The sequence below is a fragment of the Taudactylus pleione genome, unplaced genomic scaffold (genome assembly GCF_031769625.1).
Source record: "Taudactylus pleione unplaced genomic scaffold, aTauple2 ptg000347l, whole genome shotgun sequence".
Lineage (NCBI taxonomy): Eukaryota > Metazoa > Chordata > Amphibia > Anura > Myobatrachidae > Taudactylus > Taudactylus pleione.
The window spans coordinates 995021-1010214 of record NW_028284748.1 but is presented as its reverse complement, the minus strand read 5'-3'; the positions used below and the strand labels follow the sequence as shown (position 1 = coordinate 1010214).

Below are 15194 nucleotides of genomic sequence, written 5' to 3'. Positions count from 1 at the left end.
TCCCCACACTTTATTCCACCTGTAGAGCCTGGACATTATGCCTCCTCTACTCCCCACACATTATGCCATCTGTAGTCCCGACATATTATGCCTCCTGTAGTGCCCACAAAATATGCCAACTCGAGTAACCACACATTACGCCACTGTAGTCCCCACACCTAATGCCACCTCTAGTGCCCACACATTATGCTACATTGTAGTCCCACACATTATGCCACCTCTAGTGCCCACACATTATGCCACCTGTAGTGCCCACACATTATGCTACCTGTTTTGCCCACACATTATACTACACTGTAGTCCCCACACATTATGCCACCTCTAGTGCCCACACATTATGCCACCTGTAGTGCCCACACATTATGCTACCTGTTTTGCCCACACATTATACTACACTGTAGTCCCCACACATTATGCCACCTCTAGTCCCCACACATTATACCACCTGTAGTTCCCACACATTATGCCACCTGTAGTGCCCACACATTATGCTCCCTGTAGTCCCCACATATTATGCCACCTGTAGAACCCACACAGTGTACTCACCAACAGCATCCTATGGCAGCCGGCAGAGCAGCAGTCACAGCCTCACAATGAGTCACACCCATGAGGCTGTGCTGTTGCTAAATTCCAGGTCAGAGGAGCATGTGATGGGCTCCTCCAATCAGAGCTCAGTACATGCTCCTCTAACCCTACTGTGGAGACTACTGGGATTTGCACTGTAGTGCACTGCAGTGCTGAGTCTGAGTTACTTGCGCTGTGCTTCCGTCCCCTGCGTTAGCTGCTGGCCGGGTCAGTCACAGCCTTGATGAGTGCCCGGCAAGCAGCTGCACGGCAGTCTGCCATACATTTACAACGGCGCCGTAGGCCACACCCTCCCATGACAGGAGGCGTGGCTACAAATCAGTGGGGCCCACCGGATATTTCACTGAATTCCCGGTAGCCCAGTCCAAGCCTGACTGTATCCAAACTCAAATCTAAATTGCAGTGTAAAAATAATGCTGTCCACCATCAGTGGGCTACATGTAACAGCAGCCTGTATTTACCTTGCATGCAAAAAAGGTAAATGTTTACGCACCCCTGGCATTGCAGCATGTGTTGTCCAGGTACCAATTTACTTGCTTTTTTGCTTTGTTCCCAACTCAGAATTAGCCCCATAATATACAATTGTGTGTCTCCATGCCTCTTTTGTATATGTGTGTGCACTTGTTTTCCATTTTGTGTTCCTGGACACTCAACATAAGTTTAATTCTATTTCTTTTCTCTATATCCCTGTGACCTTTCTATTGATGTCATCCTTCCCTTTGTTAACTGTACCTGTTAGTTGGAGTAGAGAAGAGAGCAAGAACAACATGTCTTCCGCCCAAGGTTAGAATTTCACTTGATGACTGGATAACATTGAAATAAAAGTGAGAATCTCCAGGAACAGAGCAGTTGAGGCGCGTTTTAAGGAAGGATGTGAACTGCTTCTCCAGAACTCTCTGAGATCCCCCCATGTCATTCTTACATACACGTGCAACACGAGACACAATCACCTGTGGTACACAGAGATAACAATATAGAGAAGTTGGAGAAAGTAGAGACATACACACATGGTTAAAAAAAACAAAACAAAAATCGAAGTAATGCACAAACATGCATAGTAAATATTCTTAAGGAGAACATCTTAAGCTGTGTATAGCCATTTGGCTGTGTAGAGTTTTTTTTTATTAGAAGTGTTTTTTTTTTTTTTAAAGTGTTCTTACATTTAGGGCGGGATGCGATGCATCCTGCCACCCTTTGTTAGCAACGCCGGTATGCATGATGAACACCACAAAGGACCACTCTCTCTCGGTAAGAGTGGTCCTTTGCGATGGAAGGACTTCCGGGTCAATGAACAAGAAGACCCTCTGGCGTCTTACTGTGCATGCGCTAAAAGACACAGGCGCCGCGGGGGGTGCCGAGAGTGATCCAATTCGATCCCACTCTCAGCACACTCCTGATAGAAAGCCCATAAGCTTCTATAGGGTAAAGCCATCAGGAAGATGGCCTTATCCACCACAACCAAGCCCTGGAGTGCTTTGCATTCCGGGGCTTGGTGCATATGAGAAATGCGGTCAAACACGCATTTTCGGGGTTTGACCGCATTTCTCCATTTGATGCATCCCGCCCTTAAAGAGAATTGCTGACTTACACAGGACTTACATAATAGCTATATTCTATGCCAGGTATTGAAATACTGTGATGGGACATTGATTTCTCCTTTCATTTGCAGGTAATTACATTGAACATTGCATTGCTGAATATTGAATATTCATTTCTGCATACAGAAATAATAATATTTGGGTAATTTACATTGCATTCTTGCACTTCTGAATATGGATTATTTATGAACATTTATATCAGCAGTTATTAGTCTGTACTAAAATGGGGCTTTATTTTAAATCTTAAAGTGTTGGTGATCTGCTATCTCAATGTTAGTTCTGTGTGGAGTTTTATTGCAGTCTTTGAAGTTGGGGGAGGGTCTTTGGACTGAATGTACTAAGCATTGCATCTGCGATGTGGTCCATCCCGCCTCTCTTCGGGTACATACCGCGGTTGATTACCGCGGTTATGTACCTAGATTATCGTAAAGGAAAACTCTCCCTATAAGAGCTGTCCTTTGCGATGCCCTTGGCTAGAGAGGCTTCCGGGTTTAACACCCAGAAGTCCCCTGAGGTCCTTCTGGCAGTGGAGGGGGGGGGGGGGAATTGATGGTTAACCCCATCTTAAGGTGGTGTTACCCAACCGAAGCCTATGGGCTTCTTTTCGGGAAGCCTTCCCTAAGAGGGATCCAATTATAGGGAAGGCTTCCCGCAAAGAAGCCCATAGGCTTCTATTGGGTAACGCCACCTTAAGATGGAGTTATTCATTGGGACGAAGCACCAGAATGCATCGCATTCCGGTGCATTGTACATATGGGGAATGCGGTTTTACCACATTTTTCCCCTTAGTACATCCCACCCTTTGTGCCTTTAATTGGAATTCATTGAACACACATGCACAGTAATCTTCTCAAGGAGAACATCCTAGGCTGTGTTCTTAAAAAATAACAGTAGCGCACCTGGAAATGATTTAGCTGCTTCCGTGCTGACTATTTAACAAACAGAAAGATAATAGTATCAAGTATGAAGGAAGCGCTTACCTAAATTACGAAATGAAACATATGTATTTGTGACCGATTTATTGGACACAATTAGCATCAAATAAAGGAATGAATATGCGTCAAAACAAAGGATATCTAGATGACCACCAAATATATAAGTGTAAATAAAATAAATTAATTAAATAAATGAAATAAAATGAAAAGAATAAAAAATGATGAAGGGAAGATGTTTAAAATTACTATTAGACACAGGCTGTGCTAGTAGTGATGTATATACTCTTTAACGGATAGATTTAGGTGCCCGCTGCTGTGGTGCAATGCAGCGGGTGCTGTCCCTATCTTACCCTAAGACTTGGCCAGACGTGGAGTCTCTGATCCTCTCCCCGGCGTCGCTGATGCTTTTGCCGGCGCTCAGTAAGGATTTCAGGTAAACACTCTATCCCGTCTTCTTATGTGGCGTGGTCGTCCGACTCTAGTTTTTGCACGGCCGGCGTCCTTCCCGGCTTGTGGCTCTAAACGAAGGGAGCCGTCGGCAGTGGTGTATAAAAAGGCTCCAATGCGTTTCATCCGTTACCGGACTTTGTCAAGGAAGCGGTAACGGATGAAACGTGTTGGAGCCTTTTTATACACCACTGCCGACGGCTCCCTTCGTTTAGAGCCACAAGCCGGGAAGGACGCCGGCCGCGCAAAAACTAGAGTCGGACGACCACGCCGCATAAGAAGACTGGATAGAGTGTTTATCTGAAATCCTTACTGAGCGCCAGCAAAAGCATCAGCAACGCCGGGGAGAGGATCAGAGACTCCATGTCTGGCCAAGTCTTCGGGTAAGATAGGGACAGCACCCGCTGCATTGCACCACAGCAGCGGGCACCTAAATCTATCCGTTAAAGAGTATATACATCACTACTAGCACAGCCTGTGTCTAATAGTAATTTTAAACATCTTCCCTTCATCATTTTTTATTCTTTTCATTTTATTTCATTTATTTAATTAATTTATTTTATTTCATTTATTTACACTTATATATTTGGTGGTCATCTAGATATTTGTTTTGACGCATGTTTTGTGTATTTGATGCTAATTGTGTCCAATATATCGGTCACTAATACATATGTTTCATTTCGCAATTTAGGTAAGCGCTTCCTTCATACTTGAACCTAGGCTGTGTATAGACATCATTTGGCTGTGTAGAGATTTTTTATTAGAAGTGTTTTTTTTTTTGTTTTTTTAAGGGTTTTTAATATTAAAGAGAATTGCAGACTTACACAGAACTTAAACAGGAGGAAAACAGAGGGAGAAAAACTCAATCTAAAAATCACTACAACTATGAAACTACTAGCAATTCCAATCTGCCTTTCGCCCTCATACAAACTCCTCTGTGTATTTAAACGTACGTGTTACCTGTGTGGGAGATGTTGTTCAGTGAAGCATGTTTCATTGTTGCATAGTGACTGGTGTTTACTCAAACGCAGTACAATGTAATCTTCTTTGAGCAATGTCTCAGATGGAGGCCTGTGTCTAAATCAGACTTACTATATCTTAACTCATATATATATATATGTGTGTGTGTGTGTGTATATGTATGTGTGTATATATTGACAACAAGGAGGGAGACTTGTGCTAAACTACAGTTATGTGAATCATTTGAGGTGTCAATAATGATGGATATAAAGTTTTATCAACAAAATCACTTTACTTATAATTTATAAAACCATGAAGTAAGTGTGTGTGTGTGTGTGTGTGTGTATATATATATATATATATATATATATATATATATATATATATGTATATATGTACTTGTATAGGATGTATAGAACGGTGCTCTGGTTCAACTTCCAAATTGTATTACACCGTAGTCCAAAAAGTGATGGAGTTCAATTAGTGCTAACAGGTGTGACACTTAGATCCCTTTTGGTGAAGGTGGCAGCAGTCTTCCCGTAATCCTGAATGGCAGTCAGGGTGAATGTGATCTAGGAATGGGGTATGGAAAGAACATGCGCCTAATAGTGTAGTAGTTCAAAAAATATATATTCGCACGTGCTCAAATATAAATGTGCGTACCAGAAAATAAATCTTTATAGCTTATCTGTGGTTGTTTTACTGGAACCTCATATGGTGAAGTAGTTTCACAACTTCAGGGTAACCAGGAACCTTAAATAGAATTAGCTAATTTTGATCCAAAATACACATATATGGTGTAGTAATTTTGTGTCTCAAACAAATAATATAGTGAAGTAGTTTATAAATGCGTACCAGAATGTTACTTGGATTAATGCATCAAGTACTAAGTCACCTCTTCAGACTCGTATGCTGGCCCCAGTATTGGCAAGTGCAGAAGGAGTAGGTCCACTTAAATCAAACAGAAAGTGACTCTTACTCAGGGGGGCTTACATCAACAAGTGGTTTAATAATACTTAGTACATGGGGAATACACGGTACAGACAGGGTTAAAAAACATAGAAATAAGATAAAAGGATGCTTATCTGCATAATCAATATTGTGGAGAGGAGCTGCAACAGGGGGCCCAACGCGTTTCGTCCACAATAAGCATCCTTTTATATTATTTCTATGTTTTTTAACCCTGTCTGTACCGTGTATTCCCCATGTACTAAGTATTATTAAACCACTTGTTGATGTAAGCCCCCCTGAGTAAGAGTCACTTTCTGTTTGATTTAAGTGGACCTACTCCTTCTGCACTTGCCAATACTGGGGCCAGCATACGAGTCTGAAGAGGTGACTTAGTACTTGATGCATTAATCCAAGTAACATTCTGGTACGCATTTATAAACTACTTCACTATATTATTTGTTTGAGACACAAAATTACTACACCATATATGCATATTTTGGCTCGACATGAGCTAATTCTATTTAAGGTTCCTGGTTACCATGAAGTTGTGAAACTACTTCACCATATGAGGTTCCAGTAAAACAACCACAGATAAGCTATAAAGATTTATTTTCTGGTACGTACATTTATATTTGAGCACGTGCTAATATATATTTTTTGAACTACTACACTATTAGGCGCATGTTCTTTCCATACCCCATTCCTAGATATATATATATCTATTAGGATGTAGTCATATATGGGATGTAGGTGCTTAGAATGCCAGCGCTGGAATACCAAAACCCAACTGAATCCGACCTGGCGGTATATAATAGGGTTAGGGGAAGTGTTAGGGTTAGGGATTAGGGTTAGGCACTAGGGGGAGGGTTAGGTTTAGGCTGCAGGGGGGATGTTAGGTTTAAGCACTAGGGGTGGAGGGCTAGGTTTAGGGTGCCAGGAGGGAGGGTTAGGGGTAGGATATCTACCAACAAGTGACTGTATCCAAAACCTGTGGGGATGCTGTCATTGGGACTCCGAGCACCGATATATATATATATATATATATATATATACATACCCAATACCATGGAGGCGCCCACGCTCTGAAACATCAGTTCTCAATATTTGTAAAATTAAAGTTCACAATAATTGTAAAATTTAAACTTTTTTATTATTATTATTTTTAAAGGTTCATGCAGACCCAAATATATAAAAACAATTCTCACACCTTACACATAGGTGGCTAAAAGCAACCCTACGCGTTTCGTCTCACACTAGACTTCCTCAGGGGTATATCTTAAATTGGTAGAATATCCTTATACAGCGTTAACACAGGATCCTCTCTCAATTTTAGAGTATAGTGAACCTTCAATTAACATATCACATAATCCACTGATCACAATAAAGAAATGAATGACCAGCTCTCTGGCTGACTGTGTCTCTCTCTAAACCAAAAGTGGAGATAACACTTGCTTGACAGAAGACAGAAACTTTTGCATACCTTCTCAAGGTAGTTAAACTCCACTGCAGTCTCCCTGAAGAAGAAATACACATGATCTTTCCATTCCACAGCATTGACAAAATATGGATCTAAGCATATAAAGAGAATAATTAGACACAACAAACATCCCCTATGTTATACTTATACAGCTTAAAGCATGAGAACAGATACGTTTGAACCAGGAGTGCACCTAGAAACTTCCCAAAGCAGGTGGTTCACAAGTATTCTAGAGATCAATGGCGGCTGATGGCACGGGCTGACAGGACTGTTGCCCAGAGCGCCATAGGCTGAAGGGCGCAGGTATGCGCCGCCAGATGAACAGCTATCGCTAGAAATTCGGAATGATCTCCTTCGCCGCCCAGAAGGACATTCTTGATGCCGGGCTCTGCGTGGAATTGGGGGTGACCCACAAGCAGTGGAGGACAGCAGGAGTAATGGTGACTGAACAAAAACTGAGTAGGGTGGATAGTAAATTATGATGTCAGAGTCCATTAAGTGAAGGGGTCTTATTGTGACAGTTTTTTTCCTTGGTCCACTTTAAAGCCAGTTCCTATGAATCTTGTCCTTTTGGTGGCCAGATACATGCAACGGGGGGGAGGGATAGTGAGTGAGTGTGTGTCGCCCTTGGGGGTAGTATATGTGTGTGGCTATGGGGGCAGTGAGTATGTGAGCCTATGCTGGCAGCATGTGTGTGTGAGCCTATGGGGGCAGCGCGTGTGTGAGCCTATGGGGGCAGCGTGTGCGTTTGAGGCTATGGGGGCAGTGTGTGTGTGTGTGTGTGAGGCTATGGGTGCAGCGTGTGTGTGTGAGGCTATGAGGGCAGTGTGTGTGTGTGAGGCTATGAGGGCAGTGTGTGTGTGAGGCTATGAGGGCGGTGTGTGTGTGTGAGGCTATGGGTGCAGAGTGTGTGTGTGTGTGTGAGGCTATGAGGGCAGTGTGTGTGTGAGGCTATGAGGGCAGTGTGTGTGTGTGTGAGGCTATGGGTGCAGCGTGTGTGTGTGTGTGTGGCTATGAGGGCAGTGTGTGTGTGAGGCTATGAGGGCAGTTTGTGTGTGAGGCTATGAGGGCAGTGTGTGTGTGAGGCTATTGGTGCAGTGTGTGTGTGTGTGAGGCTATGGGTGCAGCGTGTGTGTGTGAGGCTATGGGGGCAGTGTGTGTGTGTGTGTGAGGCTATGGGTGCAGCGTGTGTGTGTGTGTGAGGCTATGAGGGCAGCGTGTGTGTGTGTGTGAGGCTAAGGTTGCAGTGTGTGTGTGAGGCTATGAGGGCAGTGTGTGTGTGTGAGGCTATAAGGGCAGTGTGTGTGTGAGGCTATGGCGCAGTGTGTGTGTGTGTGAGGCTATGGGTGCAGTGTGTGTGTGAGGCTATGGGTGCAGCGTGTGTGTGTGTGAGGCTATGGGTGCAGTTTGTGTGTGAGGCTATGGGTGCAGCGTGTGTGAGGCTATGGGTGCAGCGTGTATGTGTGTGTGTGTGTCTGAGGCTATGGGTGCAGCATGTGTGTGTGTGTGTGTGTGAGGCTGTGGGGGCAGTGTGAGGATGTGAGGCTTTGGGGAAATCTGTGTGTAAGGCTTTGGGGCCACAGTGAGTGTATGTGAGGCTATAGGAACAATGTGAGTGTGGTTGAGGCTATGAGGACAGTGAGGGGGGCAGCGGGGCAGGTGGTGGGGCACCAATGGGAAATTCGCGCCCTGAGCTCCACTTGGTCTAGAACCGGCCCTGCTAGAGATACAGGGCCTGATTCAGACCCGCTCGCAAGCGGGTCGATGTTGGCCCAGTGTGCATGCGCATGACGGACCCGGCTCCGTCGCTATGGGTCTCGCTACAAAGGTGGCGCGCTGTCGATGGTGAGTGACAGCACGCCCCCTTTGGTGGGCGTGCTGGGGGCGTGGCTTGGGAACGCCTACCATCTGGGGACGGGCCCACTGACATCACAAGTGATGTCAGTGGGAGTGCTTTCGACTCTGATAGAGCCAAAAGCACTCCAGGGCTTGCAGCAACGAGACCCTACCACAAGGGTCTCATCACAAGCCCGATTGTCGCGATGGTCTTGACCATCGCAACCATCTTCCTGGCCGCTCGCTATAGCCATGGGTGGTCACCCACAGCTGTACGAGCAGCCAGGAGGCCGCTCTAAAATTAGGAAGGACGGCCCTGATTCAGAGCGAGCACTCTCTCAGAGCGTCCGGCTCTGAATCAGGGCCACAGTCCCCTCACTTGCCTGCCCTAGAGATCACTTTCCCTCTAAGCAGTATCATTTTGGAGTAGATACCTCTTACCTTTGAACCATTTGGAGTCATGCTTGACACTTCGTAGAGCTGGACGTCTGCCAAGGCTACGATAAAGAACAGCATCAATTGCAAGGAAATCTGTTACTGTAGCGGTGAAGAGCATCCCATCTAAGAAAACAGAGAAATTAAGCTGAACATTGGGATACTGTATATCTTTAAACTGTACATTGTTACACTCTATTCTTGTCAGTTTCTCAATGTTTGATAAGTTGGATGTACAAGCTCTGTATCCTACACAAAGCAGTTAGACAGGTGTCTCAGGGGCTTGGGTATGAAATGCCGACAGCTGGGAAACCGTCTGACTAAATCCTGACGCCACAAGTCCGAACGCTGACGATCCCAACTGGGGCTGGTAAGTACCCTAACCCTCCCCTCTCCCCCCTAACCCTCCCTTAGTGGTACCTAAACCTAACCCCTCCCCCCTCCAGGGGTGCCTAAACCTAACCCCCCCTCCTCGCACCCTAAATCTAACCATCCCGGGGTGGTGCCTAACCCTAAGTCCCCCGGGGGGTCTCTAAACCTAACCCTCCCCCCGCGTTTAAGCGCTAACACTGCCCGGCTTACCTTTGTTCGGGAAGCCATCTGTCTAGATCTGGCGTCGGGATTTAGAAACCTGTCTTTAGTACCAGGCCGGTATTTAAACGCCAGGTTTCAGTCAGACGGCTGCCAGGCCGTCGGCATTTTGACTGTATCCCGTTTCGGATCATTAATCAGTGCTGTTGGAAGTGCATGCTTCTTTGACTATCTCTCAGTACTTGCTACATGCCTCCACTCCCTCTTTTATATAATGACACTGACCCCATTCAGCCTAGCCCTCACTTAAATAATCACATGACTGAACAAGCTACTACAGATGTGTCTTTATTCATCTAGCATTTTTTCGCTATATGGCACGAGATGCATGGATATCAAGTCTCAGACATTGGGAATTTAGCCTCTGTTTTGCACAGCATAGCATCGAGTTTGCATCGCAGCCACACACAAACAAGATTGTAGTGTACTAAAGGTTTAGATAATTTGTACTTTTCTTGCAATTGTGGTAGTGTCATTTTGAACAATAATTCGTGACAGAACACATGGCACAGCTCAGTCACATCGTCACCAGCCTCATGCCTTTTTTCTAAGATTAGAATCCTTCTTGCACTGCTATTGCACACAAATCCCCTATTGGTGTACAGGGTACACATACTTTGTGTCTGTTTTGCACTGCCAATGTAATGCACAAACACAGAGAAAAATACTAAATGATGAGGCGCTTGGCGTAGCTTGGTTGTATTTTTTACGATAAAAATAGGGCTATTTGGCAAGATTTGAGGATAGCTTAGTGATGACACATTTGTGCTTCTGACAAGATCACATCTCTTGTGAACTACAGTGTACTCTGAGATGCAGAAAACATTTTGAGGATCTGACTAGTCACAGGCTATTCTATCCCTATACGGTTTAAAACTGTGGACATTGATTGGAATGAGATTCAGTACACCAGTTTATATTGCCAATAATTTGGGTTTCCAATGCAATGTAGGAACTCATATTTAAATAAAATAAACACCAATTGAGAAGCTTGCAAAAAGTAGTAAATAAAAATTCTTAACTACCAGGAATCTGGACATTTGGAAAATAAGCATTTTAATATGAAAATTCACAGAAAGCAGAACAATATGCAATATCTGTGGATATATGATTCTGTCATTACTTTACCTGCAAATAGAGCCACATTTCCATGTTTGGGATCATATGGACACCGAGCCATCCCACCAAGTGTTTCCCCAACTTGTTCCAACAAATCAATCTAAGAAAGGCACAGAATATGCAAAATATGGTATACAGCCATGGCCAAAAGTTTTGAGAATGACAGAAGTATTGGTTTTCACAAAGTTTGCTGCTTCAGTGTTTTAAGACCTATTTGTCAGGTGTTACTATGGTATACTGAAGTAAAATTACAAGCATTTCATAAGTGTCAAAGGTTTTTATTGACAATTATGCAAAGAGTCAATATTTGCAGTGTTGACGCTTCTTTTTCAAGAATAGGGATGCGTGAGACTGATCCAGACGTGCAGCATGGATCGCCAGGAGCCTTTCAACAATACCCCTCGAAAGACAGTTATGGAAGTGCAGGATGGTTCCAGCGCTTTCTATGATCTATCCTATGAATGTATTTGATAGTGTTCTCGATGTGTTTGGAGATATGTGAAAAACAGAATGGCAGTATCGTATAATAAAGTCAAAAAAAGGTTTTCTCTTTTAAGAAATATAAACGCAGTCGCCATATTTAAAATAATTTTATAAAACAGACTATGTAGTTGAGAAATGAAGAAGTGGAGAGAACCAATGGGTGGTTACGCTAGGTAGAGAGGGAAGCTCACTGGGGCTTGCGGCAGACGAGACCCTACCACAAGGGTCTCGTCGCAAGCCCCGATGGTCCGACCATCGTGACCATCACCTGGCCGCTCACTAAAGCTGTGGGTGGTCAACCACAGCTTAGCGATCGGCCAGGAGGCCGGTCACAAAAAAAACCCGCCCTTCACACCAGCGAGTGGGTCTGAATCAGGGCCTAAGTTCATTGTCATGGCACAGAGGGACTTTGCAATTAATTGCAATTCATCTGATCACTCTTCATGACATTCTGGAGTATATGCAAATTGCCATCATAAAAAATGAAGCAGCAGACTTTGTGAAAACCAATACTTGTGTCATTTTCAAAACTTTTGGCCACGGTTTTGGCCACTGTTTTAGTACATCAAACCTTTTACGTGAAATATGTGTAATCAATTATTTTTTAGCAAATTCTACTTCAAGACAAATACATTCAAGAAAAATAGACTGTGTGTATTTATTTCTGATTTCAAAGTATATTGTTCCAATCCTTTCACGGTTTAAATAAGCATAAAACTGTATATATGTTTTTGACTCAGAGAGACTGTAGTAGAACAGTACATAAGAAGCCATTAACAATTAGTAGTTGTAGAAGACATTTTTGGCATTGAAAAAAAGAGTTCTTACGTACACTGTAGTCTGCACACACTGGGTTGAATGCATTGGTTCCACAAGCAAATACAGTGTTGTCATGCAAAAGGAGAACTTTCACAAAATTTCTGCATTCATCCTATTGGTCAAAGAGAGAGTATTATTCAGATGGCTACCAGGAAATAATGTGCAAAATCAAATAAAAGAGTGATAGCTTTTGTACAACAAACTTAAATGACTACATATAAAATATTTTATTTTCCAATAGAAAACACACAAAGCATACTAAAAATTTAAACAAGCATACTTCCCATCCAAATATAGGTAGAAGTAGGATTGGTCTTGATTACTATATAAGCTGTTACTGTATATGCTTTACATGCAATATAAAACATGGTATTAGAAGACTGTATGTATAAATACCAACAGTGTTAATTGTACACTTTATTGTAAAAGCTTGGAAGAACATTTAACACATAAAATATAAGTATGTGCTCAGGGAGCTCAAGTCCATCTTCAAGGGGAATCGCATGTCCGGCGGTTCTAATCCCGACGGCGGAAGACCGGCAGTGATGATCCCGACAGGTAAATAATATTTACTATTAACTAACCTAACTCCTCCCTAACCCTCCATTAGGGGTGCCTAACCCTAACCCCCCCCCTGCATGTGCCTAAACCTGACCCTCCCTTCCCTGCAGCCTAAACCTAAGTCTCCCTTAGGGGTGCCTAACCCTAACCTCCCCCCGGGGGTGCCTAACCGTAACCCCCCTTTCAGAGGCATCTTAAGAGAGGAGGGGGCTTGTGTGCATTCCGCGTGCCAGGCCCCCTCCTCTCTTCCCGGAAGCCGGCAGCCGACTGACGAGGCTAGCCGGCCACCAAAGTGTCAGTAATTTCTGGGCACCAGAATGCGCAGAATGCTGGAAAAATGGCCACAGAGGCCATTTTCCGGTGATCTATGCAGCGCTGACAACCGACGCGGGACCACGGACAGGTGAGTTATAGATAATATGCAGGGTGTGCGGTGCGGGGCCCTTCTAGACCCGGGGGCCGGTGTGCACCATACACCCATTATAGATACACCCCTGCCCCCCTTCCCCTAGCCTAAACCTAACCCTTTCGGGGGGGGGGGGGTGCCTAACCCTAAGTCCCCCCCGGGAGCCCCTAACCTAGCCCTCCCCCACCTGCAGCTGTCCGCGGCCGGCGCTCGGCCTTCCTTTGTTCGTTATGCCGGGTGTCGGGCTCCCGGCGTAGGTAAAATGACAGGCATCCATAATTATTTTTTTTTTTTCACATTTCTGCCCAGACTAAACATGACATGCATACCATCCAGAGAAAGTTGACACATTTAGTCTCACAGCTTTGATACAACTTTTACCAAAGAAACCTGAAGAGCACAATTTGAGCAGAACAGTGGTTCTCAGATTCAGTCCTCGAGACCCCACAAAGGTCACATTTTCCAGGTCACCTAGCAGGTGCACAGGTGTATTCATTACTCACTGACACATAGTATAAGATCCACAGCTGGAGCTAATTATTTCACTTGAGATTCTGTGAGGAGACCTGAAAAACATGCACTGTATGGGGTCCTGAGGACCAAGTTTGAGAACCTGTGGAGTAGGACATTAAAACCAATTGTACTCAACATTATTCAGCTGGGATCCCAAGTGAAAGTGTGCAATTATTCTGATACAGTCTTCATTTAACTGTGTTGCATACCTGAAAATCAGAAGAAAGCCAAAACAGATGGAGAAACCTTACTCAGGGTACCAATGCACAAGTTGTGCATAGACAACAAATACAAACTCAAAAATTGATCTGAATAGATTAAAAAAATAATTCAGCATTCATGTGGAACACAGCAGAAACACTGTCAACAAATCAGCAAGCTGCCTGGTGGGCCTAACCCATAGAATGTAGGTCCTACATTACAATGACTACCGTTGAGGTCTTGCTATAGACTTGCCACCAATCTGGAGGTCATGCCATGCACAAGCCCCCACACTGTACTGTAAATCCTATTGTAGATTAGTCACAAGATTTTAGGTCACATGCTTACCACAAGGCTTTAGGGTATTCCATGCAGAGGAGTAGCGTGGAACCATGGTGCCCGGAGAAAGTGCATGTCATAGCGCCCCCCCCTCCCTGTACTGAACTGTGCCAGTGGGATATGGCCAGCCTGTAGGGGAATACTGAAGTGAAGAGAAAAACAGCAAACAGTGGCAGTATCACACTGGGCATTGAGGTCCCATTGGGGGAATAGAATGCTTCGGTGATCTGACATTAAGGAGTAGCTGCTTTGACACTGCTATATTTATGTATAGCACATAGGATCTAACTTTTATCTCCTTTGAATCATTGTTATCAGTCAATAGAGGAAATTGTATTATATATTCTGATCATTTAACTTAAATTTACAGAATACATGTTCTACAGTGAAATTCCACAGGGTGCACAGCTTATTACTGCAATTACTGCCACAAGCAGCTTTCACTGGAGTGTGAACACCTATGGGAAGCTCCCTTCTCAGCTATGCTCCTATTTCGCAAATATACATTGCACCTATATTAATGTGTGTGCTACTAACCATGTCATGTTCTGTCTACCACCATTATTATTATTCCAGGTCTCCTAATAATATTTTTTAAAATCTGTAACTGATTTAGGATATAGAGCAAACTAACCGAGATAAAACTAACAGGCGGCTGTCATACTATGTAGCGCCCCATGAATTCCGGAACTCTGGATGGAGCCCACTGTCCATTTTGGCACCCGGAGCCCATGCTCCACTGGAACCACCCTCGCTACTCCCCCGATTCCATGCACTAGACACCAAAATAACACCAAATAATAATAGCAAACATGACTCGTATGATTCATATTAATACAGTACTAGCAGTTATCAAGTATAAAATTACTGAATATGAGGTGGACAAGGCAGGGTAAAACCTCACGTTACCAGCAAACAGGGCAGGCAGTCGCTTATGT

At 44.0% G+C, this 15194-nt stretch overlaps 1 protein-coding gene across 1 annotated transcript in view; it reads right to left on the bottom strand.

Annotated features, from left to right (window-relative positions):
* SEMA6B (semaphorin 6B) overlaps positions 1-15194 on the bottom strand; it is a 137211-nt gene that overhangs the window by 48844 nt on the left and 73173 nt on the right. Inside the window, exons 5-9 of the mRNA XM_088444070.1 lie at positions 12250-12348; positions 10944-11034; positions 9231-9350; positions 6957-7045; positions 1318-1535 (exon numbers count right to left, since the gene is read on the bottom strand). Coding sequence (XP_088300196.1) covers positions 1318-1535; positions 6957-7045; positions 9231-9350; positions 10944-11034; positions 12250-12348 — 617 coding nt within the window. The remainder of the gene's footprint in view (positions 1-1317; positions 1536-6956; positions 7046-9230; positions 9351-10943; positions 11035-12249; positions 12349-15194) is intronic.